The 25,650-nt window shown below is 34.5% G+C and overlaps 5 protein-coding genes across 10 annotated transcripts in view; 1 reads left to right on the top strand and 4 right to left on the bottom strand.

Annotated features, from left to right (window-relative positions):
• LOC125855069 (floral homeotic protein PMADS 1) overlaps positions 1 to 25,650 on the top strand; it is a 287,719-nt gene that overhangs the window by 68,753 nt on the left and 193,316 nt on the right. The gene's annotated exons all lie outside the window — the stretch shown is intronic.
• On the bottom strand, positions 1,114 to 7,249 carry LOC125855040 (uncharacterized). The gene is made up of 13 exons (XM_049534683.1): positions 6,832 to 7,249; positions 6,037 to 6,179; positions 5,543 to 5,659; positions 5,163 to 5,277; positions 4,950 to 5,087; positions 3,937 to 4,032; positions 3,740 to 3,853; positions 3,466 to 3,534; positions 3,261 to 3,331; positions 3,084 to 3,177; positions 2,428 to 2,556; positions 2,206 to 2,295; positions 1,114 to 1,674 (listed from the first exon to the last, which is right to left on the bottom strand). The coding sequence occupies exons 1-13, from the start codon at positions 7,204 to 7,206 to the stop codon at positions 1,582 to 1,584; spliced, it is 1,644 nt and encodes a 547-aa protein (XP_049390640.1). The 5' UTR covers positions 7,207 to 7,249; the 3' UTR covers positions 1,114 to 1,581.
• LOC125855049 (BEL1-like homeodomain protein 11) lies at positions 7,715 to 10,732 on the bottom strand. Of its 3 annotated transcripts, XM_049534698.1 has the most exons (6): positions 10,324 to 10,732; positions 9,310 to 9,599; positions 8,660 to 9,039; positions 8,502 to 8,562; positions 8,272 to 8,416; positions 7,715 to 8,037 (listed from the first exon to the last, which is right to left on the bottom strand). In XM_049534698.1, the coding sequence occupies exons 2-5, from the start codon at positions 9,592 to 9,594 to the stop codon at positions 8,273 to 8,275; spliced, it is 870 nt and encodes a 289-aa protein (XP_049390655.1). In that variant the 5' UTR covers positions 9,595 to 9,599; positions 10,324 to 10,732; the 3' UTR covers positions 7,715 to 8,037; position 8,272. The 3 variants fall into 3 exon arrangements, with proteins under 3 accessions (XP_049390655.1, XP_049390654.1, XP_049390653.1); XM_049534697.1 differs by lacking the exon at positions 10,324 to 10,732 and having other exon boundaries at positions 7,715 to 7,973; positions 9,310 to 10,297; XM_049534696.1 differs by lacking the exon at positions 10,324 to 10,732 and having other exon boundaries at positions 9,310 to 10,296.
• LOC125855039 (BEL1-like homeodomain protein 3) lies at positions 12,330 to 17,056 on the bottom strand. Of its 2 annotated transcripts, none has more exons than XM_049534682.1 (6): positions 16,977 to 17,056; positions 16,366 to 16,415; positions 14,892 to 15,904; positions 13,751 to 14,118; positions 13,602 to 13,662; positions 12,330 to 13,188 (listed from the first exon to the last, which is right to left on the bottom strand). In XM_049534682.1, the coding sequence occupies exons 3-6, from the start codon at positions 15,798 to 15,800 to the stop codon at positions 12,541 to 12,543; spliced, it is 1,986 nt and encodes a 661-aa protein (XP_049390639.1). In that variant the 5' UTR covers positions 15,801 to 15,904; positions 16,366 to 16,415; positions 16,977 to 17,056; the 3' UTR covers positions 12,330 to 12,540. The 2 variants fall into 2 exon arrangements, with proteins under 2 accessions (XP_049390639.1, XP_049390638.1); XM_049534681.1 differs by lacking the exon at positions 16,977 to 17,056 and adding an exon at positions 16,625 to 16,741.
• LOC125855054 (uncharacterized) lies at positions 19,878 to 25,453 on the bottom strand. 2 transcript variants are annotated; one of them, XM_049534704.1, is made up of 10 exons: positions 25,114 to 25,453; positions 24,954 to 25,021; positions 24,101 to 24,197; positions 23,895 to 24,023; positions 23,511 to 23,619; positions 23,270 to 23,414; positions 22,825 to 22,867; positions 21,906 to 22,079; positions 20,375 to 20,490; positions 19,878 to 20,227 (listed from the first exon to the last, which is right to left on the bottom strand). In XM_049534704.1, exons 1-9 carry the CDS (start codon positions 25,444 to 25,446, stop codon positions 20,389 to 20,391), a joined length of 1,200 nt encoding a protein of 399 aa, XP_049390661.1. In that variant the 5' UTR covers positions 25,447 to 25,453; the 3' UTR covers positions 19,878 to 20,227; positions 20,375 to 20,388. The 2 variants fall into 2 exon arrangements, with proteins under 2 accessions (XP_049390661.1, XP_049390660.1); XM_049534703.1 differs by having other exon boundaries at positions 19,878 to 20,197.

Here is a 25,650-nt window from a genome sequence, read left to right as displayed (position 1 = left end):
TATTAAGCGAAGTGAGCCTTGGTGCAACAATAAAGTTATCTCTATGACCAACAGGTTCGAGAGGTGAAAATAGACACATTAGGTTAGGCTTTCTACATCATACTTCTTAGAATCCGAACCTTTTCCAAACCGTGCTTATAACACGGAATGATTTGTGCACCAAATTTTTGTTAAGTGTTTTTAGTTTGAGTTCTAGTTCTACCTGCTCCAATGAGCAAAATAAGAAATAAATATAATACGTCAACCACGTTATAGAGTTTCAACAACTTTTGAACTTTTCTTTTCTTGGCTATTACTTCAAAAGGTTGCAATTGCAATTCCAATTCATTGCTTGAATAATATGTCTTGTAAAAATGAGGATTAGTTCGAGTTTGTAATTAAGAAATTTGGATAAATTTATAGGATCTTGCTAATCCACTCAAATCGCACGATTCTTCATGAAATAAAGTAATTAGCTACTAATGATTAGGTCTATTTGGAAATACCAACTCCTAATCACTAATACATAAACGGCTTGTTTAGGTCTATGTGATAAATTGGGTTATCACATAAAGTAACGGCTTATTTATGGGGAGATTTTACTCTCTACAGTTTTAATATATTTTTTTATTAATTTTTAAATATGTAGGCCAATTAATCAAATTATATAATAATATTTTGATTTTTAGTAAAAAAAAAACAACGGGTTGTTTACTGTTTCGAATACTAATACTCAATCATATATGAGTTAGTTTTGATATTGCTCCATGCAAACCAAAAAGAAAGAACCAGTTAGTTACGAGTTCCATAAAATTCAATTATTTTGAAATGTTTGTGTGGTAAGATTCATGTAAGATGTATAAATAATTTATACAGAGAACCGTATGATTTTCAAACCACAGACAAAATGTGTTGATTTCAAAACAAACTAGAATCGACTGTATTATTTCTGATTATATCGCTTCATTTAACTCATCTCACACTACTATATATTATACAAAGTAAAAATAGTGAGTAAACGAAGTACATTATAAATCTTCTGATGGGACTACAAGACTTCGTAAAAGAAATATGAGCTAAAGTAAATGTACTAACATGACTTTTAGACACATTAGAAAGCTACTACTACAAATTAAAATCATCTTGCTGATAAAACAGAACATTCTCATACAGCTCACGTAGACAAACCAGGTCAAACTGTGCATGTCACGCGATCAACTGTTTAGGAATATTAGGTCAATTTGTACAATGGGGAGAAGGAACAGTCTAACAAAGTAGTTACGTGTGACGAGATATTTCTATTTACAGAAGCAGCAGTTAGTGAGAACAGAAGTACAAATAATGTATACCAGTCTAGCACAAATTCCTTTGAACAAGCATGCCGGCTTTTTCTTCAGTCAACGGACTGCTGATGTGAGGAGATGGACGACTTCTAGTGATTCTTGTTTACTACTGTTATGCATATTTGTCAGAAGCCACAATCTGGAGATTCTTGTGTTGGGAGTTTCACATTCATCTTAAGTTTCAATTTATGCTGGCCGTAATCATGATGTGCTTGTGTTATTGCCCTTCAAGTATATGTATTTTGGTGACTTGAAGCAATTATGATACACACATTTGCCTCATAGGAGTTAGAAGCCTTGCAAATCGGAGGGGAACATGTGCTCTCACCAGAGTTCCTTTCTCAGTGTATTCCTATAAAATCAAAAAGAAAATACAAGATGAAAATTATGTCTTATAATCTGGGATAGTAGGCAATGTTGGTACCATTTTGTCAATATTTTCTCCATATTGCTTGGACTAATGCAGGAAATGAAAGAAATGGATTTGTGTCACTGTCGGTATGCTTGTCTTTCTCATGTAGTTTGTGGCTAGGCTATTGGCACACAAATCCTCCTATTCTTAACCAGAATTCTAGAGCTCTATTGTAGAACAATATGGAGTGAGTTCATGGTGATACAACAGCCACGCCTCAATCCCAAAGCTAGTTTCATAGTGATAATAGCAAAAAAGAAAACCAACTATCTCATGCACAAGGACACTTTCAAACTTCAGAGTAAGTGAAAAGCTAGGTGGGGATTAGTCACTCTCACTTCCCTTAAAGTTTATAGAAGTGCAAAAAGTGTGTGGGTGGAGGGGGTGGGGGACAAGTGAGGGGCAAAATGCAATGGGGAAGACATTTGAAAATGACTAGTACTTTTAAATTACTAAGATTATGCGGCTTACAGTTCTCTCAACCATTCCAACTTGATGTATCGTACTGAGGAGTTCCCCTTTATCAAATGGGATCAAGGCTTCCACCCATACCATTGCATCCTGCCAAACAAGTAAAGCTCTATCCATCAAAATCAAACCATTCCTAAAACTATTGATTAATCATTATCCCCTAGCTAGACAGCAATGTATATGCCTTATTTTCTTTTGGAGAAAATAAAACAAGCCATATACCTTTAGTCTATTCTGGATTTCGTTGCAGAATTCATCCAACCCTTCACCAGTTAAAGCAGAAATGCAAACCACATCGTTTCTCGTCTTGGCTTCTAACTTGATTTTCTCTGGATCTTCAGCTTTATCAACCTGTCAAAAGATAGTTGTCTGATTACACAGTAGTTTCAACTTCAGAAGTCAGGTTGATCACATACTAACCATCTTTATCAGAAAACGTTATCTATTGTGGTAAATGGGAAAGAAAGGGAAAATGATACCAGTTTAAGTTTATGCATAGAAGATGCTCATCTATGCCTAGACTATCCAGTTTAGGCAGGAAAAACAATATTTTTTTCAATGTGCACTGAGGTCAGTGAGGAAAGGACAAACGACGCATATGATACACGAAGGAAAATTTTTTAAAGTAAAATGACAATTCTTGTACAGTAAGCATCATTAAACAGTAGCCCGACAATAAACCAACAACATTCAACATTAACAGGGAACGGCATAAAAAGAAAGGGTTGCAGGTTCAACACAAGAATCTAGCAAAAAATATCATGATCAGTTGGAGGAAGACCAAACCAATCAACAAGAAGATGGCTTAGGATTAAGGAAGTAGAGTGCTCACTGCAAATAAAACAGTATTCAAACTAAATGACATGCAACACTAATACCTTGTTCCACAACATCAACTTTGGAATTGATGATGTATCCAGTTCTGAAAGAACTTTCTCCACAGCTTCTATCTGTTGCTCTGCGAGTGGGTGACTAAACAAGATGGCAAAAGAAGATAAGGAGCTTACGTTGGACGTTGTATTAAGAACTCACTCTATCAAATGGATTTACTTTACCTGATGTCCACCACATGCACTAAAATTGAAGACTCAGCGATTTCTTCAAGTGTTGCCCTAAAGGCTGCAACCTATTGTAAGAAAAACCATATAAAAGACCGATTTCATAATATCTTAACTTATTAAATGAGCCTATGTTGAAACTTGTCTTTAGCGAGAAGATGTAAAAGATGAACTATCTGTTCAAAGTTGCAAAGGTATTTACCAGAGTTGTCGGTAATTTTTGGATGAAGCCAACTGTATCTGTAAGCAGAAACTCCTTCCCATTCTTCATCTGGCTCAGAAGAGTTGACAACAAGCACAATACATTACAACCATACAGATAAATAATTATACTTATAATGCGGATACAATCCAGATGCACATAATTTTCAGCCAACGAGGAATTTATGTGCTTGAAAAGGGCACCAAATATAGGAAATATGTCCAAGCAATGAGTTGAGCTGTCATGAGGGTTAATCCTCAGTCATTATCCTCACCTGCACCCTTCTTGTAGTAGGATCAAGTGTAGCGAATAATCGGTCCTCCGCAAGAACATCAGCCCCAGTCAACTGGTTAAGAAGTGTACTTTTTCCGGCATTTGTGTATCCAACCTAAAACAATAAGCACTTATATATAAATTATCCATTCTCTTGAGCATGGTGTACAAACATTCTACAAAAGACAAATTCCATACCAAAGATACAACAGGGACAGGTACAGAGACACGACGGTTCCTGTATTGTTTTCGATGCTTCCGAACAGATTCTAGCTCTTTTTTTAGTACACCAATCTGCAAAAGGTTATAGTAAAATCTAAAGTTAGTCATAGCAAGGTGCAAACAACAACATACCCAGTGTGATCCCATCCCACAGGAAAAGGGTGCAAACAACATACCCCGTGTTATCCCATCCCACAGAAGAAAGGTGCAAACAACAACATACTAAGTGTGATCCCACAAGAGAAAGGTGCAAAAGCGACCCAAAAAAAATGTACCTCACATTTACATATTATTAACATGAAAGAAAGAGTAGAGAACTCCAAAAACAAATGGATTATAGAACTATGACAAAGAGGGTTATAAATAAAAGGAAAAAGCAGGTTCATCCACTTCTCCGGGTAATTATCGATACAAATCAGGAGCTCTGACAGAGGAAGACAATCATGACTTATTGGTTTAATCTTAAAAGCAGGGTCATCACCACGAGACCCGGTGCAACTAAGCCAAGGAATTTCACTATTCATAGAGGTCTCATTAACTTTTGCATGGTCAGATAAGCAACAAGATGGAAAAACAATACTGAGAGCTCAGTTCAGCATTAACACACAGGTTTGCAAAGAAAGGACAAGATCTGTTTTCAATTAAAGTTCCGGATGTGCATCAGTGAACTTTTTGTATACCATCTCATTAAAATTTGATGCAAGCTGGTGCTCGCACGAAGCATTTTGCTGTTGAAATTCGGAAGATGCTAAAAGCATGCCACCGAAAGGCCACTATAATATGACTAAAGCCAGTAGCGTAGTGAAAGCTATGACAGGCAAAAATTCAGAAACCAATAATCAAAACTCACTACAGTCCAACCTCTACAATTGTCCAGAAAATTAATGAATACAGAGGGTTAATATCTAGCTCTAGTTCAATTTGGATGGACCAAAAGTTAATTACAATACACATAAAAAATTTATGCTTAATCAGCAAAAATTGCTTACTTGAGTACGTAAAATTCTCTTGTCTACTTCGATCTGTTTTTCACCCATACCCTTGACCTGCCCTCCAGCTTGACGCTCAAGGTGAGTCCACATACGGGTTAGCCGTGGTAATTGGTATTCCATTTGTGCCAATGACACCTGAAAAAATTCAACTGGTTATGTAAAAGTGCAAAAACCTTCAGGATGCAATACCAACAACAATAGTGGACTTGCCTGTAAAGATGCTTCACGGGTTGCTGCACGCTGGTTGAAAATATCCAGTATGAGAGCAGTGCGATCACACACTCTAACATCTCCACCAAAAGCCTTCTCCAAATTACGCAATTGTCTAAAAAGAGCATCATAAAACAATCAGCCTATTGATTGCCACAAGTTGAATTTACCCTTTTTCAAGTATAGAATTCAATGAAGCACTACCAATTAGATATAAATATTAACCAAGCACAAGTAGCCAGAGTGGATAAAAAAACTCCATAAGACCGAAAGCATTGCAGGAAAAAAGGTAAAATACAAAACAGAAAATTACAGAATATAACAGCAACGTTCTTGCAAGAATAATAATATGTAATGGGAAAAAAATTGCTGAGAAATACCCTGGTGAAAGTTCATCATCAAATATAACAGTCTCAACATCAAATGCACGAATTGCGCTTTTGATTTCTGAAACCTTTCCAGATCCTATGTAAGTCCTCGGATTGGGAGAAGATAGCCTATAAGAAAAGAAAAGAGTAAGCTGAGCCAAAAGAAATTTAACAGGAAAAGCAAATAATGTATTTCTCTTGCATCTTGACAGTACCATCCCAGTAAGTGTAAAGAATAAATAAATGAAATAACGTGGAAAACAAGTTCTATGATTACACAACCCAGATCCCACGCCATAAACAAGTTAATAATATTTTTGTGACAACTCCAAGTTAAACAACTGTAAGACGACATGTCTATGCAGTTAAAGTGAGCTCTATGATTAGTGGACGTTACACTATTTACATTTTGATCTATATAGGATTATACTAACCAGGACTTATGAAGCTAAGGTTATACAAACCATCACTGGTATATCAGAAATGAATATAGTACCAATTCTTACTTCTGATATGTAGAATCAACAACCAGTAGTCCAGCAGTATCAGCCAGCTGAGCCAATTCCTTGAGTGACTCCTCTATACCAAATGAATCTTCTGTATCACCTTTGCACGCAACACCCACTAGGTAGGCTTTCTCTTCAAAAACCTAAAGCAGCAAAAAATTGAGTCCAAGAATAGAAAGGCAGAGTACATGAAAATTTGGTTGGCATTGCTAAAACTGCTTTTTGCATTGGAAAATCAACAAAAGTAACAAAAAAAAGTCATATGCCATATCAAAAAACTTATGCATACCAATAAATACATAACATGCATCATTCTTTTCACTTAAACTTGTATGGATATATCATGGTTAATTTTGCACACAATGTAAAATTTAAAAATGAAAATCTATCAATGCTTATTCACTTACCCTTATACTCCACACAAAATATTAGCACCATTTATGTTTGAAGACTAGCACCACACAAAAGACTCATTTACTATAGGAATGACAAAAGAAAAGAAAACACATCACAGCTTGTTTTGTGATTAATGCTCTTCCTAGTGTTTTTTTCTTTCGATTCTCATCCGGTGTCCAGTATTAGTATTGGAGCCCGACTAATCCGGATAAATTAACTAAACTTAGTGTATGCATAGGGCTGCTGATAAACTTTTCTCTATGTAAATATTATATGCTCATTAAAATCAACTTATTCATACAAAGCAGAGGGAAATAGCAAATAAAATACAATACTTCAACCTGCTAAGATTTAGCCCTAGAAAATAGAAAAAAATAAAATTCGAAAAAATAATCTCACCTCTCTACCATTACGTAGCTTGAATCTACTAGCGTTTTCATCTTCCTCATCCAATTTTTCCTTGTTCTCACTCTTACTTATCCAAGTTTGAGCTTTTTCTTCAGCTACAACACTAGCAACTCCATTTTCTACTTCATTAACCTCAGTTTCCGGAACTGTTTCCTCTTCAATTACCGGATTTCGCACCGATAAGCTGTCGTCCGGCGATAGAACTCCGATTTCTTCTCCGACTGCTTTAATGCATCCACGGTAACTGTACTTTATTTGGATTAGCTTAGTGAAGGAAACGGGTCGGGTACGGGTCTGAACCCATCGGAAATCGGACTCCGGGAAGAGAATGGATGGTTTCAAATTGGAGCAGAAGCATAAACTCATGATCAAAGGGATTTTTTGTGTGGATATTATGCCGTATTCTATTTTAAGCTTTAATATCTTGAGTCGTATTTTTGTTTTAAAATCCATATTTTATTATTTTTATCGGCTATTATTAATAGTGACAAAAATGGTTCAAATGCAGTTTTAGCAACAATACCGAAAAAATAAATATAATGTTTTTCCGCTTCTTAGATTGGAGAGCTTGATAGAAAATTTAAATAGTAATACAGGAGATGGAAGATATGTTATTATACAAGAGGAACTCGTGATAATATTATTACTACACGTTTCATTAGTAACATTCCCTTGGATGTTAATGCGGATTTTGCTTAATTTTTTCTCTATATTATGAAGATTCATCATAAATTTAATAATATGAACAAGCTCACACGAATCGAAAGGACGTTAGTCTTTTTCTTCTCTTTTAGTTTGGGGGAGTAGCACTTATCTAGTAATGTTTGTAAATTTGTTAACAATGCATGCAAAAGCTTAAACTTTTAACGTGGAATAAGGCTACCACATAAAGCCTATATATATATAATACTAAACATAAAAATTTGAGACAATATAGTGAAAAGCATTACAATTTTCAGAAACTATTACTATACTACTACTATTTCTTAACATCATCAAGTACTAAAAAGTACAATAAATGCCTTCCATATCAGGCTACATTTTTTTGTGTTTCTAACATGTTTCCAATTGCCACCCACCTTGTACTTCTTCAACTTTTCTCCCACACTCCAGTCCTTCAATTAATTCCAACTCTGTAAAACCATAGTATTATTACATCAAATAAAATATATTTCCTCATTCTTCTCACTTCAACCCCTAACATCACAAAAGAAAAAAAACAAACATTCAATCAGTTGATTATGACAATAGCCATGACTATAAACAGACTCGTAACTAAAGACTAAAAGTTGTTACGACTGAGAGTTTTGCCTTTTGAGCGCCTAATCGCGCTCACAATAGTTTTGACAGCTAGAAAATGACAAATTACATCCCATTAGAAAAAAAGATTAAAATTAAAATTGTTTTTTGAGCTTAAGTTTGCTTGCTTACTTCATTCTTCTGCGGAATCAGTAACACCTTCTCTGTTCAACAAATTATCTGATTCAACTGAAGATTCTGCAAATTCTTCCTTATACATTTCCTCAATCATGGGCTTCCATAGCCTAACTCGCGCGTTAATAAACCAGTTGGAAACCTTATAACAAGATCATCATAATACTAAATTAATTATGAATATTGACTATTCAAAATGTTATGCCAAACTATATGTTCATAATTACCTGATTTTTTGATAAGCCTGTTTGAGATGATAACATAAGCTTTTCAGAGTCATTTGGATATCTGCTTAAGAAAGACCATCATTTAATATAATACAAGTTACTATAAATGTTGCAGACATACATATTAAGCTTTTAGATGAGATGATCAGAGTACATACGGATGGAGAAAGTGTTCGAATAGCCAAGAACGAAGAATTGCCACTGATGTCTCTGGCAATCCTCTAATTGGTCGCCAAGCTTGTCGATTACCTTGAATGATTCCAAGTTGCTGAAGAGATATTCTGTTCTGCATAGTTTCTTTCTCAAAAAGACTCAAATGTGACAAGCCACTGCTAATTTTCGGCACGTCTCGTAGCATTTTTTGTCTAATGACATTAATTTGAGATATGATGGCATCTCTTAAGCAGCAAAAATGTCTAGACATTGCTTGAAGTGCAAGTGCTGTGTAAGCTTTCCCTGCTCCAAATCCTGCTATTACCTCAAATGTTGAAGTAACTTCTTCCATATGTTGATAATATTGCTCATATCTCCTTTCCACCTGAAAAATCAGCATTAGTAATGTTATAAACCAAAAAAGTTGAATCAAAATATGTATCGTTTAGTAGAGTATATAAGAATAGTACTGAATAGCGTATATTAATAATGATGAGATTAGTTATACATAGAGGGAAAACCCTACCAAACAAAGGATTAAATAATATATATGATGACTAATACATGTACTATACTAGATACATCCTAACAAACGACCTCTTAAGCTTTTAGACGAGATGGAATAATCAAGAATTCTGGTGTTATATTTGCTTACCTCTTCCAACAAGACTATGAGCTTCATGATTTTAACATAAAGTTCATTGAACAATTCATTGCTTGGTGGGATTTCTCCTTTCAACATAGCGCGAAGGCTTAAAGATCCTTTCTTGCTATTACGCGATAATCGCCTAATAAACTTCTCATTACTTGAATCAATAGTCTTGCCACCAATACAAACCAATTCCTCCAACAGAGACCGAGTTGGTTTCAAGTACTTTGAGTTACCAATAGCAGAAACAAAAGATTCAGTTCCACAAACATTCGAAAAAGATTGATTCATTGCAGCTGCAGAGAAAGAATACTCATTGTTCCTTTGGTCAATTTCTTGGTTCATGTAACTAGGATTAGTAAAACTTGAAACAAGTGAATGTGAACCTAAAGAAAGTGAGAGTCTTTGTGCTTGTTGGTTAGTATTAGCATCATGTGAAGCTCCAAGAAGATCCATCAAATGTCTACTATGGTTAACATCATGAGAATCAGTAGTAAAATCAGGATGATTAACAAACTCTATGGATCTAGAAAGTCCACCATGAGGCTGATAGGCAGTAGTAGTATCAGATTGATACATGTCAAAATGTTGGCTACCAATTTGACTAGTCATGATGGAGTCTGAGTTTATAAATTGATGTAAAATGCTTGAGTGTGAAGGTGGGGGTGAGTCTTCTGAAACCATTTTAGCTATAGAGTTCACAAAAATTAATGATCAAGAAATGTTGAACACTAGGAACCTATGCATTGCAAAGTATTCAAACAAGAAGGGGCTAAAAAGGGGGAACAACTAACATGAGAAAGTCCTTTTAAGTACTTGTATATAGTTGTATTATATATTCCCTCTGTCTCAATTTAAGTGTCTTAGTTTAATTGAGCACGAAGTTTAAGAAATAAAGATAAACTTTTGAATCTTGTTATCGACTTGATAAACAAGAGTCAGTGAGAGTAAGACACTTAAATTGAGACGACCGATAGAAAAAAAAAACACAAGTTTATGAATAATAGAAACATGACATACTTCATTGAATGAAGAAAGCAAAGATTCCCCTGCATGCACTCTTTATTTTCTGTCTCTGAAGTTTAGCATACCCTATACACTAGCAGCTGAAAGCTATAGAACCTATAGTACAATAGACCTTCTTTCAAGTTCATAAAAAAACAAGTAAAAGTATTGAACTATCCAAGCAAAAAATGCTGAAAATGACATGAAATTTATGGTCCCCCACACTTATTTTTTTTCCCTTGGCTAGTAAAAAAAAAAAAAGTACATAACTGTTGCATTTCTTTGGGACACTCAAAAAGCACATTGAGATGGGGTTAGATAGAAAGGAAACAAAAGCAAATATAGATGATAGCAGTTTTGTGCTGAATAGATTTGTGTCATATGGGAGAAAAAAAGAAGGAAAAAAGTAAAGTGTCTTTTGCACACTCCCAGTCTTAAGATTGTCTACTTGTGAATCTGTGATAATATATATATATAAATATTTTGGAATATTTAACTTCTTTTTCCTGTTTTGCTGTTGTTTATTTTCTCTTACATAAAGATGTTGAAAGGACACTGTATGCAGAATCCTTCCAATGGAAAGTGTCTATCAAACCAATGCCTCTTATACTTAACTTTCTCTTCTTTTTTCTTTTAAAACGAGTGTCGAGAGCATTGGCGTAACTGATAAAGTTGTTGTCATAAGAGATTCAAGTTGTGAAAACAATTTATGACAGAAATGTAGCGTAAGGGTGCGTACCAATTTATCCTTTTGTCTCTATAATAATGTACAAATCTTATCAAATAGGATTTTTGAAGATTTGATTGAGATTGTATCACTATGGATGGTATGGTGTGCTTATGTGATTGATTGGTTTTGGACAGTTCGATTGAATTCCTTTGTCAAAAATATATAGATTTTTAAAAAATATATAGTCTCACTCGTTTCAATTTGTATGTCATCTATTTCCTTTTTTGACAACTCTTTAATGTTGATTTCTCACATGTCATGTTTAAAACCACAAAATTAAAGGATATTTTGATACATTCTACCAATTGTTAGTTTAAGATTCACAAGATTCAAAACCTGATGAAGGTGCTCAACAACTTGAGCAAACCTCACTTGTCGGGAAAGCTAATTCAGAAAAAAGATGATTTAAGTGGCATGTATATTAAAAATTCTGGCTCGACCACTAATTTGGAAGTTTGGTTAGTTGTGAATTTGTGATGGTGGTGTAATGATTACTATCTTTGTTCTATTGGCCTTTCCAGTTGTCACTCTCTCATTCCTTAATTATATTGGTTGCTAGAAACCTACTAAAGGCCCACTCACTGATTAAAGTGTCTGCCACAAATCTGAATAGCTGAATGAATTTTATCAGCAGAAAGTTGTGCTTTCATTGTAATCTTCTTTGGTGAATATTAACATCATCATAAAGATTCACTTTTTACCCTTTGAATCATAATGGCAAGTTACACAATACAGATATAGTGACAAAAATTAACACCACACCAAAATATGCGTGCTAGAGAGTAGTAGTGTACAGGTACAAATCTAATGTTACAGAAAAGATTGTCAATCTTAAAACTCAGAGCCCATGGCCTCCACAATCTACAAGTCTTCAAAACCTGTACAAACTCTGAATAGAGGAAACAAATAAGTGCAATCACAAAATAAGTAACAACAACAAATCCAAGTGTAGTCTCCTGAGCAAAGTGTGGAGAGGGTAGAAGTGTACGTAGACCTAATAATCTCTCCCCGAAATAAGTATAAGAGAAAAAAAAATCATTTTTTTATCTTAAGTGCAACTCCAAGTATCTCTCTACACTTGTGTCTGAGTTTTTCTTACTTGATTCGAGGGCTGAAACGAAGTGTTTCTTGAACAAAGGATGATGTTGACCTCCTTGCAATGTATTTGATCTCCGAGAAAATTTGGCAGTAGACTAGCACTTCAGATTGATCATGAGGAAGAACGTCTCCTGATCACTCAATATTCAAGAATCCATACACTAATGGTGGAACAGAAACTTACAATTTCATATTCTCTGCAAGCTTTATTCTCATATTCAAATACAAAATTACAATATATGTGTATCAATTGAGGATTCTATCTCTAGACTAACATTCACAATGTCCTCACTATTATACAGATGGATTATCCAATAGTATATTTACATAATTGGTAACCCACTTCTCGTTGATACAATAAGTGGAAAAAAGTCTTATAACCAATATATGCAAGTATCAGTTTTTTACACTACAAAATCGGATAGAAGATGAGGACCTGAGAACCTTTCTTGCTGGTTTACTGGATCGATATAGTAGTACTCACCTTTACTAATGTCCACATGAGTAGAATCCGTCTTCTCGTCCTGTCTTAACTGTGGCCTACCAGACATTGGCTGCTGGTCCATTTGACTGTTTTGCAGACGCAGAGCGAGTGATACTTGATTGCCCATTATGTCACCTAACATGGAAGGATGGTATGTGTTGACAGCACCAATGATGCTTCCGTCACTAGTCGGTTTAGGACCAAAGCCATGAGCAATAGGAATTTGTTCGCTCTGCAACTTACTGGATCCACAATCAATCCTCTCATGTTCATAAACACCGTCTTGGAAGCTAAATTTGGCTGTAAATGAATTGTTGCGTACATTAGTAACAATATTACTTGACTCGTCAGATGGATCGAGATGACTGCAGTTAGCAGCTGGAGTAGTAAAGCTTTCCGGAATCTCTTCTCCTGTGTTTTCAGCTATTGACTTCTCTTTGGAGTCTACCGGTACTCGTTCTGGTGAAACTCCGGAACCTGCTTCTGCCACACCAAACTCTTCCTTGTACATATCTTCAATCATGGGCTTCCAAAGACGCACTCGAGCATTTATGAACCAGTTTGCCACCTGACTCAAAGCACAAGTTTCATTAGTTAGATAGCTGACTATCACTTGAGCATTAAGATGTCTCCTTAAATTCAATGCCAAGTTTAATACTGAACTAACAGTTAACGGATCGTTTGGTAGAGTGTATACGAATAGTACGGGATATGGTGTTTTAACAAAGTTGGGATAAGTAACTGAGATTAGTTCTTATCCACTATTTGGTTTGATGAACTAATCCTATCAAACGACCCATAAGAAGTACAGCTGGAATGTTATAAGAAAATACATGGTGATAGGTTTTGTTCGAGAATTTTTATACAGTGTAACTGGAACAAATCTTTGTTCCAAAATCAATACTAGATTTGTCAGTTCCATATAAAAGAGTGTTAAGTTGCTTTTATGCTTCAAAGTGGAATAGCCATGGATAAACATACCTGACTTCTCGTTAAACCTGTTTGCCTCGCCAGCATGATTTTCTCGGAATCTTTTGGGTAGCTGAAGAAACACCAAGACTAAAATGAATCAGAATGCATGTTAACAGATGACAAGTCAATAGGGAAAAAAAAAAGAGAGAGAGACATACGGATGGAGGAAATGTTCAAAAAGCCAAGCACGAAGGACTGAAACAGCAGTCTCTGGAAGGCCCCTCTGTGGCCTCCAAGGCTGGCGCATCATTCCAAATTGCTGAAGGGACCTTTGCTGCCTCAATTGCTGGTCCACATAACGGAGACGATATAACCTTTCCCCTTGACTATCACCCTGCTCCCCCAAGCTTCGACGTGTAACTTGTATCTGCTTCTTGATTGCGTCCCTCAAGCAGCGAAACTGGCGAGATATGGTTTTAAGGGCAAGTGATGTGTATGGTTTAGCTGCACCAAGTCCAGCAACCATCTCAAACGAAGATACCACTACTTGCATCTGCTGGTAATATTCTTTGTATCTCCTATCCACCTACAACAAAATTATAACCACAATTGGCAAGGTAGCTTTCAGACAACTTTTCCGCATCTATATAAAAGATAGAGGTCAAGTAGAAACTGAATTAGTCAAAGAATGTACAAAGAATTTATATAGCAAGCACTTAAGTAGCACAACAACTGGAAACTTTGAAACAAAACCTGTTCATGATTTCAAAACTGGGATAGAAATATTTTAAGTTCTCGAAATTTCTTCCCATTTTTTCAGTCAAAGACACAAACAGATCCTCTTAATAAAAGAAACATTTTTTTGGAGATTTAATTCTTCTGAAGACTATTTCCAGTAGAGTTATTTGGAGCTAATGTTAAAAAAGACTTGCAAAGCACAAAAGCAGTGGCTTTGGACATGCTCTCTGTTCAACATCTGTGAAAGAACAACAATTTTCAGAGAAGTCCTTCGTCAATATATGACAAATTTACCGACAATGCAAATGCTTTATGGATATTTAGGAGCAACGGAAGATTAGAGGAACATCCTAATTGTGCAATTCAACCAGATGTTAAAGTCTATAGGTGAGGAATACAAAGATAAAAAAGAAGGAATGTAGAGCCTCAGTAGTCACATAGAAGGAATTCATGTCTAGGCTAGAGCCGAACAAATTCCAAGTTCATTTTCCTAGTCAGTTAGTTTTACCTCTAACACATTATTTGTCAAAACCAAAATACAAATAAATCAGCTTGGACATGGATCCATGCTAAGAGATCAGTGTGACATGTATCTATAGGCATTACAAGCAAGAAATTTACCTCATCTAACATCGAAAAGAGCTTTGTCATCTTGCTCTCAAGATCGTGTCGTTCTGTAGCTGAAAGTTCACCTTTAGTTGAATTATTATGATCACCAGATATACCAGTAGCTGAACTACTAGATTTAAAATCAGCTTCTTCTGAGCGATCATGGCCAAGCAAATTGAAGTTACGTAGTTTATCTGATTGTTTTAGAGCTTCTTGAACATTAACTACTTCATCAAGCAAATCTTGAACAGCCTTTAGATATTTGGAATTGTAAATGGCTGCTGCAGCTCCTGATCCTACATGCGAATGTACACCAGAGTTTAATTCTCTAAGGGTCATGGAGCTTTGGGGATTATTTGCAGCTCTAGTTCCTCCAGCTAGATCAAATGACAAATACTCAGCAACTTTAGATTCCTTGTTTTCCGATCCCTGCTCCGAGTGCAAAACATGGGTACCCACTAGAGAAGATAGACTAGAATTCGTATAGTCATCTTGATATGAATACACATGAAGCGAAGGAGGAACTTGTGTACCCAAACTAAGAGATAATCCTTGATTTTGAAGGCTTTGTTCACCGTTAGGCACAAGAAGCTGTTTCATTGGAAAAGAATGAGGATCCATCATAACTGAGTTCTCCAAAAAGTTTGGTACAGCATTCACCACCCTACCAATTGGTTGCATACCTCCTGATTCACTGGTTGGTGGAATGAATAACATCTCATCTTTGCCTTTCATTGTTTGAACTTCACCATAGTTTTGACCAGGCAACTCCGAATATGAGACTGACGCAGAATGCTGGTTTAGATGAACCGGACTATCAGAAAGACCAGTTGACTGATAAGAAGCAAATTTCTGGTCTGGCAAAAAAGACATTGGCAAGCCCTCTCTTTGATTGGACAAATTTGAATAGTAAGCAGACATTATATCTATTCCCTATTTATGTCTCGATAATCACAGGTTTCTCCTCGAATCACTCACTTGAACTACAAATCATTAGCCTCTTGTTGGAAGAAATTCTTTAGGAACTGTCAATGAAGATGAAAACAGAATTCAGCCAACAGGCTCTTCAAAGCAACGAAAACCAAGTTTCGAAGAAACAGTATCAGCAATTAACTACTTAATATCAGAAACAACATCAAAACATGTTTTAGACAAGTGGGGCTTGCTCAAGTGTTTGAACACCAACACTAATTCTAGTCGTGCTAGAGGGTAAGTCAGAACACTATCCTCTTGGGGTAGGGAAAGACAAAGAATCATCAAAAGAAAGTTTGTTTCTTTTCCATCAGATTATCATAAAGATTAAGAATATGAAATGATCAAACACCACTACAACAACAGTAGGTATAGAAATTCCACCATATTAAAAAACAACAAAATCAAATTCCATCATCGTAATCAAGAAAAGAACTTCATAACATTACTTAACTACACAAGTACTATAATAAAATATAGAAATGAAAAGGATAGGGCAAAGAATTGAAATTACCTGGAAAGTGAAAGAACAAATCTTTGTGCTTTCAATAGAGGGAGCACACACTGCACAGAGAAAAAGAAAGAGAGTGATTGAAAAAAAACACAACCCCTAATTGGCTCAAAACCAAAGCTTCCCAATATGGAGACAAAAAATAATCTCAAAGATCCTAAGCCCAACAACCCCTCCTTATCATTGAACAATGACACCAACCAAAAAAATATTCAAAAAACAAACAACAATCATGAAAAAAACAAGAAAAAGCAACTCCAACCTTCCATTCTTGAAATTACATCAAAACCAAAAACAATAATTATATATTCCTTTTCAATAATACCAAACTTTTCTCAAGTGGGGTCTCAAAGTGCCACCTCAAAACTCAAAAAAAAAAAAAAAACCAGAAGCTTCTTTTTTTTTTTTTTGAGGGGTTTTTCCTAAGAACAAAAAATTGGTATTGTGATGGCAGTTGTTTTTATCTTGGTGAGGAGAATATTGTGATTTTTTTTTATGGTTAAGGGTCTGAATCAGTAACCACCAGTTGGTAGACCTAAACCAAGAACATAAAAATTTGATCTTTAGTCTTAAAACTAAACTATTAAACAAAGTTTGTTGTTCTTAGTAGTTACCAAAGTGTTGTTAAACAGTTTGATGATACAGCTTGCTTTGGTTAGGTAGTTGCTTCTTTTTTTCTATTTTTCTACATATATAATATTATATAATACAATGTATAGGTGTGATACACACCATACACTATGTATTTCTATATATCTCAAAATTCCCTTGAGATGGTCCCACCCTTAAAAAATTATAGGTCCTTAAGAACCCAACTGTTGTTCAGTGTTTGGAGGAGAAAGGTCTTTCCTGAAATAATGGAAATAATAATTTTATTTTATGTTTGATTGTATTTTTATTTTGGAAATAAATAGGAGGTGTAATTTGATATTGGATTCTTGTTATACTTTTATACTAAATCAAATGTGGGACATCAACACCAAAATAAAATAAGTAAAACAAGTGTTTCTATGTCCTAATTTATGCGATGAATTTTTCTTTTTAGTCGTTATAAAAAAAATGTTATTTTTACATCATATCTTCATTTTTAACACTCTATAAATGAACCAAGAAAATTTAATGTACTAAATAATCCATGGACTATTAATTCCTTTTATCCTAGTCCACTAGTTCTTACATTTTAATTTTCAATTTAAGAAAAGAAAAATCTACCTATGTGTATTTCTATAACACAAAATTCCTCAAGAGTAGGGCCCTCATTATCCACCTGTTGTTCAGTGTGTGGAAAAGAGACGATTTGAAAAAAGTGGTAAGGAAGAAAACAATGACAAAAGTCACAAAGTCTAAAGAGACGTGTATACAAAGGTATGGCCATAGACTCGAGTTTGAGCTTTGTTAATAAAGTCGTCTTCATTAAGAAAATATTTTCATCTTTATTAAAAAATAAAATCAATTTTAATATTATAATATTTAATATCATTTAAATTGAATTGAGCTTTAATTTGATGGCTATCAAACAAACGGACGATATCTTATGCGCATATTTCGGAAAATACAAAGCGGGTTACGTGTCTTTTCCAACTTTTCTATTTAATATAATAATAATGATTTGGAATTGAATGGTAGAAACTAGAAAGAATGTTATTCAAACGTTACATTGTTTAAGTAGTATATTTACACATCAGTTTAGTACAATTGCACGTAATTATCTTTTTAAATTATAGGTATATATATATAGATAATAATCTGAGAAATTTTTATATTAAGTTGGTGTTTTGATATGACTTATTAAAATTTTCAATAACAAAAAAGTATTAAAAATTAAATAGAAAAAAGTGAGGTTGAAGGCAAGTTCACTTGGTGAGTTTTCTGTCAGACAGTTAAAATGAAAAGTTCATACTTCTAACTCCATTAATAGCGTAGAATTTGCTTCCTCTTTCATCTTCATCCGATGAAAATAATTGAAATTTGTGATTGAATACTTAAGAATTTTCATATTTCATAATTTTAAAACTTTTGATCCATGAATAGAAACCTAAAAATCGCATATTATTATTAAATTTTTCAACTTGTCATGTAAGTCTTGAATTGAAAATTGCGTGTTGTGACATAAGTTAACCTAATGGTAATTTTTTTTTATAAAATATTAACAATTATTAAGGAGATTATTAATTTATTATTACAAAGTACACATCATCAGAATACATTTGATTAATTATGCAGTGATCAGCCGACCACTTTGGTAGTTTCCTTGGATCATGTGAATAGAAATATCTTTTTAGTTTTTTAGTGTGTGTTTATTTATTTTAATATGTTAAGTTATGGATTATCAGTAAATTATATCTAGATTGCCAAATATTATGATGTAGCGATATGTATTCTTTAACGTCTTGATAAAATAATCTCAAATTTAAATCATAAGTATGAAGTTAACTTAAGTCGAGAACATATTACCACTCCTAAATTAGGATTTCAATTGGATGAATTTAGATTAATCGACCCCAAAATTGATATTGCGAAAAAAAAAGAAAGTGAATATTCTAAAGGCTACAATAATAGCTTAAGTTTTTAAAGCATTTGCCGACTTATTATTCCTCAAAGAAAGCGTAATAACAAAGTCCACAATAGTCAGCTTTTTCCATTCTTATATTGTAAAAGAGAGGATTTTTAATTAAATAAAAAAAATAAAAATGTTTGACTGTGGAATAGAAAAACCCAAGGATTTTCTAAGAGAACTTTAATTTAATTTTCTAAAAGAAAGAATTTTATTTTAGTGAAAAGGAAATGTTTGACTTTAGGAATAAACAAACCCCTAAGATTTTTTTTTATATTTATTTTTTGCTAAGAGAAATATTAAAAGAATATGTTTTAGAATTAATTTAGCAAATGACTGCTTGGAAAAGATTTTTCAAAAAGTCTAACACCAAAAGTGAAAAGTTGGTATAAAGAAAACTTGTAATCTTGCCACTTTCTGTTTGGTATAATGAAATAAAATGTCTCTCACAAAAATATATCTTGAAAAGTTTGGTCTGTAATTTTTTTTGGTTAAATATATATTAAGGTAGGTAACTTCTTCTAGTAGAACAAGATGGAGATAACTTTTCAGTGTTAAAAACATATTTTTATATGAATATAAATACAAGTTGCTCAACCATGAGTTGAAACTGATTACAACAACAACGTATCCAATATAACCCCACAAGTAAGGTCCGAAAAGAGTAGAGTGTTCTAATAGACCCTCGGCTCAAGAAAAGGTATATAAAAGCATATCCAAAAAAGACATGACGGAAGTGAAGAAATCATGACAATATACTACCAAAAGCATGGCAAAGCCTCCTGGGAAAAGGAACAGTAACTACAATAAATAGCATGATAATTGAAGCACAAGAGCAATAAATTGAAGGACAACAAAACTACAGGAGATGTGTTAAAACTGATTGTTCACTAATAATTCAATATACCAAAAATGGCACCTGACAAAGACTAACATAAAACTACTTGATCTGCCTCAAATGAGCGCGATTTTTGTACAAAAACTAATCGAAAAATGTTGACAGATACAAAATTGCAGCTCCAAGTACAATAAGAAGAAAAAACTAATCAGATGTGATATATGTGACTGCTTAACAAAGAATTGTTTGCTACTGTTGCTCTCTTACCAAATTTCATGTCATTTTCCTATAACAAGAAAGTTTTTAGCTCCATGGTATCCACATTTGTATAAAATTCAGTCAAACACATACTAAACAGTCATAGATAGTGTGCTGAACTCCATTTGCCTTAACTTGCACTCTGCTAATCATACGGACATGGAAGATAGCGGAAAACCTCTTTCCTAATCAAAGCAGTTGGAGAAAATATCAAACTGATCAACATCAAAGCAACCATAAACATAAGTTGTTACTTAAATTACAAGGAAAGCAACAGAGTAATCTTTCCGTTTTCTTAATTTTGGGAGGATGGTGGGGTAGTGGTTGGGAGAGAGAAGGTAACAGACAGACAAGACACTCACCGGATAGAGTTAGTCTAGTCATCCTCTGATTCTAGTTGTCCTCCGAATTTCCTCAATGCAAGAGAATATATTGCTTTCCGTTTCATCAACTTTCCACTTGCTACCAACTTGACTGCCTGTGATCAAATGATATCTTTTAGGTAGTGAAGATCAAGGTTCAAATCATACAAAGACTAAGTGTTGCAATGAAAAACTTCTGCGATGTAAATATCACCTAACTACAAGTTGCATCTCAATGAACCGTTACAGAGCGTTATTAGGTAAACTCAGCCATGTCCATCAATTTGTTGCTAAATATTGTAAGATCCAGTATCATTGTCAAGTATATATTTATATCATTCTAGTTACATCCACTTAATGATATTTAGTTTCCTCCTTGCAGAAAAGAATATAAAACGATGTGCAAGGAAACACATGCCTGAGCAGCAAAACTGCTCTTCTAATTATAGACTTAAATCATCAGTAAAATGAGAGATCAGAGAGGTGTTTTGAGACAAATTTTCCATATAACAGCAATATCATTTACATATTTACTTGAAATTTGTTTTGATTTAATCAAGTTAACCACGAAAATGAGTAAAAAAATAGGATTTACAACAAATTGAATTTGCAGACATGGTTCTTTCATGGAATTAGACACAAAATTTTGATGGTAAAATGTAACTAAAGTAAACACCAAGAGAATGGGATGGTAGGTGGAGAGTTACTTATTAAACAAGACCATAAGTTACTCAAATTTCGGTTAGTATAAGAAGGTAGAAACAAGGCAAAGTAGAAACAAAACTCGTGCTTAGAAAACAAAAAATAAGTATCAATGTTAGGCGACCCAAGAGAATTTTATTAACATCTCCAGAAAAGTTATTTATATAGACATAGTAGAAGGATCTTTTCAGTAATATCAAAGGTGCCTCCTCAATAGATTTTAATTCAATAGAGGATCATACTTCAAAGGTACTGAAATTTTGTATGGTATAAAAATATAGAAATTAGGCAAACGAGAAAGAAAAATCATGCTTATAGAACAAAATGGAAGTCTAACAATATAGCTGACCCATAAGAATTCCATTACATCTCTGGAAAAGTTATTTTTATGCAGAACGAATCTTTTCAGTAATATCCAAGGTGCCTACTCAATGTATTTTAACTCGACTAGTCCTCATGTGTGGGTTTTTTGTTCTCAGATATATTATAAAATATTGGAAACTCGATGGACTATAATCCTTCACAACCTAGAAGAAGAGAGCCAGCAAAAAAACCTTCCAAACCTTTACCAGAAATCAGAATGACCAAATAAATTTAAGAAAGTTGATCAAAATAAGTATGTAATTGACTCCTTAAGTCTCTCTGAACAACTTAGAATTAAGAGATTTTCAAGTTAAGTGTGGTAACTATTAATCTTAACTAAACTATGTGTTTGAATAGGTATATACAATCCTATTCTAACACTATGTAAACACTCAGGAAAATTTCGATTTCTCTACAGAGTAAGATCTGAAGAAACAAAATCTGAACACTGGGAAAAGTTAACTACCATTGAAAGAGAATGTCCCTCCGCAATCAGCTCTCTCAACTCGTTCTCCAGCTGGGACTCTGATGGGCCCTCATCTGTACTGGTCGATTTGCCTTCAATCAAGAAAGTAATTTCACCCTTCGGTTGGTGCGCCAAGAAAGCCTCTTTTGCTTTGTCAATGGTGCCACGCCAGAACTAATCAATTTGAATAACAATACTAAGTTAAGACACCAGGAACAACATGAGGTAAGTACAATAGTGATTTCTTCCCTTTGTCCTTTTGCAATGAGTCACTTCTTGTCAATTGAACAGCTCAAAAAGATTTTAAAATCACTAACAAGGTTGCAGCGTTACATGCGAAGATGCTTCACTAATCTAAACATCAGAGCATTAATTCAGCGTAGGAAGATGTGTGTGCATTCGATCCACAAAGTCTCAAATACTTAGTATAGTTATGATGCATAAAATGACTGGTAGACTGGTCAGTGAGATGATCAATTTTTTATGTCTATAATGAGATTAGTTTCTTTCTTGAGGAGAGTGTGCCGCCCCCTTTCTGTATCTTTTAAAATTCTGTTTACAGTGTAGGTAGCTACTTTTTTTAATAATTCAAATCAATCTTACTAATTATACGAGCCAGTGCTGACATACAACAAAAGAGTACACCGGAAAACACGAAAGCTTAACCAACATATGAACTATTTTATAGTGTTGAAACATACAATACACAGAGAGGAAAACCCAACCCGGTATTCTTCCAGAAGAAACAAATATTACTGTCTACCCCTCTGCGAAATATCTGTGAGCTCACTTATTCCTCTTCCAGTTTAGATAGTTACTTATGCACTAGCTTCTAGATATAACAAGCATGATAACGAAATAATGGAAACTTCCTGGGATAGTAACATGACACACTGCCTACATTGAAGCATAAACTTACCTCCTCATGAACTTTGGTCATCTCCCGAGCCATGACACACTGCCTACATTGAAGCATAAAATGTAAATAGTAACATGTCAAAGTAACTGAATTGTAAAAGTGGAAGAATGAATTCTTCTTCCCTAATTTACTTTTATATTTTTCTGAGAAGGGGGGAAAGGGGGAGCTCGGTGGAAGGTGGGAAAATGTTTACACCCTCTCCTCTGCATGTTGAGGTCCCTCCGCCAACTTAAGGAAGCAAAATTACTACAGTAAATTTCTGAAATTTAGCAAAGAGGAACGAAACAATTGCAACCACTGATTTCCATGCCATGCAGCTAACCAAGATATGATGAGGTTATTAAAGTGTAAGTGTCAGTTCTTATTTGATACAAGGACTGTCAGGGCACTCTTAGATTTATGCACACTATAGTTGAGTATAAAAGCATGAACAAAAGAGATTTACCTACTCTCACCAAATATAGCAGCAGCCTCTTCAAGAAATTGAGAAAGCTTGTGAGGCGGAATGAAGAAGATTTGTGTGGCTGATTCATTTGCTGAAAGTATCAGCCTTTCCTTCCTTGAAGAATTATGTTTTGGAAGAAACCCAACTGCATAATGAGACAACATGTGAATCAATTTTACCTATATTTCACTCAATATCTTGAAATTTAGAAACTAAAAAATACAGTGTATCAGAGCATTACCAAATGAGAATTCATTCGTAGGTAAGCCAGATGCCGAAAGAGCAGTTACCACAGCAGAAGGCCCAGGGATGGGAACAACAGGTATATTTTTATCCGCGCACAGCTTAGCCTACAATTTAAAAAATATTTCACTTGCATATCTTTCAATAGACAAGATGTAGGACGTGAAGCCTGAGAACCTAATTACTGCACTTTCTGCAAATATATAGAGAATGTTCACGTCAAAATATTCCGCACTGTATGTCACAACCATGGTTCTAATGGTACACAAACAACTACTAATATATTTCTCCTAAGAAATAGCCTATAATAATAGATATTCAACACAATTGGAGTAAGAATCGAATGATACATAAGATCATTATCAAGTATTTACTTGCTCACCAGTTCCATTCCAGGGTCACTGATGCCTGGTGTGCCAGCATCACTGATCAGGGCGACAATTTCACCATCTTGTAATTTCCTCAGCACCACTTGTGCTCTTTGAGACTCGTTAAACTTGTGATAACTGAGCTGAAACCTCAAGTTTATTCCTTGACACAAACAAGCACTCTAAGAAAAGCACCAAGCATAACGCAAAAGTGACTTACAAGAGGAGTTTTAATGTTGTAATAGTGCAGCAATTTTCCAGAATGCCTTGTATCTTCTGAAAGAATCACATCTGCTGATTTCAAGACCCGCAAAGCCCTGTAAGCATCGAAAAATTCACCAAAAAGGTCAAGAATATAGAAGAAAGAAAAATCCTGACGTCCAGAGTTCAAGATTAGAGCTTCTAAAACATCAATAACTAATCCATTCCTAAGCAGAGGCAAATACATGTAATATCTATTATACTTTTATCCAACACATACAGAGAACCTCTAAAGTTAGAAAACTCATATTAGAATGAACCTAGGTCCAAGTGAACAGAACTTGAAGATTCATTCATATAGCAAACCTCGACTAGCTCAGGAATGATGTGCAATAGTAGTTGATGTATAACATCCATGAAACTTTATAAGTGTAATGCTATTCTTCCACGTTGTGACATTAGGTTTGAACTTAGGGGTCGTTTGACAGAACATATTAAAAACGACAATACATATATTAGTCATGGTATAATTCAATCCTTTGTTTGGTAGGATTTTCAGTATATGTATAAATATAGTATAGGGTGTATAACTAAACAAGGACTATAAATACATGGATAAACATGGTTAAAGACAGAACTTCCCTTAATACACCAAACCAAACAGTGATTAATGTATAACTAATCTCAAACATTACTAATACAGTAATACTAATACAGTCTATTCAGTACTATTCGTACAAACTCTACCAAACAACGTGTGTCTTCACGCGTTTACTCAGCTATAATGTATAGTTCAGGCCAAAGGGGAAGGGTGGGTCTGTACTAGCTACTGTCATGCTCCATTTAGTAAAGCATCCAAGTGATTTATTTACCTGAGAGTAATATCTTCAAGATTGCCAATTGGGGTTCCCACAAGATACAAACCTGGTTTCAAAGGGGACTAAAACAAAGGGAAAGAGGAATTAATTCACACTAGAACCAGCTCAGAAAGTCAAAAATTGAAATCAAGAAAGACAAAGATAGAAACTTTACTTGTTTAGAGTTTGATAGCTGATGCTGCAGTTCATCAGGGGTATCAGCAGTGGAGGTTTGAGCAGTGTTAGAATAGAATGAAAAGGTGAAATGTCTAGGGAGAGTGGTACAAAGAAGGATGTGGGGTTGCAGAGATTGAGTGAATATTGGAAAAGGGCATCTGTAAAACTGCTGCCGGGGAAATGGGGTGAAGACGGAGGAGGATAACATGGCTATGGGATTATAGCGCCGTATCACCATTCTTGATTCTTCTATTCCAGAAAAACAAGAGCCCTTTTGCAGATTACTTGAAATTTTGGGGGGATTTCCACTAATTAGAAATTTAGCTATCATCCAAATTTAGTCAGAAAAAAGGGTGTGTTCGGTACCGAAAAAAATATTTTCATGAAAAATAACTAATTTCTTACTTAATTTTGTGTCCAATAAGAATATATCCTTATATAGTGTAGCAAAACAGTATAAAAGAATATAGATATGAGATGGGGTGAGAAGTGAAGTTCAGGGCAATAAATGGTGGAGAAGAGACAATAAACTTAA

This window comes from Solanum stenotomum, chromosome 2, assembly GCF_019186545.1.
Source record: "Solanum stenotomum isolate F172 chromosome 2, ASM1918654v1, whole genome shotgun sequence".
NCBI classification, from domain to species: domain Eukaryota; kingdom Viridiplantae; phylum Streptophyta; class Magnoliopsida; order Solanales; family Solanaceae; genus Solanum; species Solanum stenotomum.
This window is presented reverse-complemented; position numbering and strand designations above follow the sequence as displayed.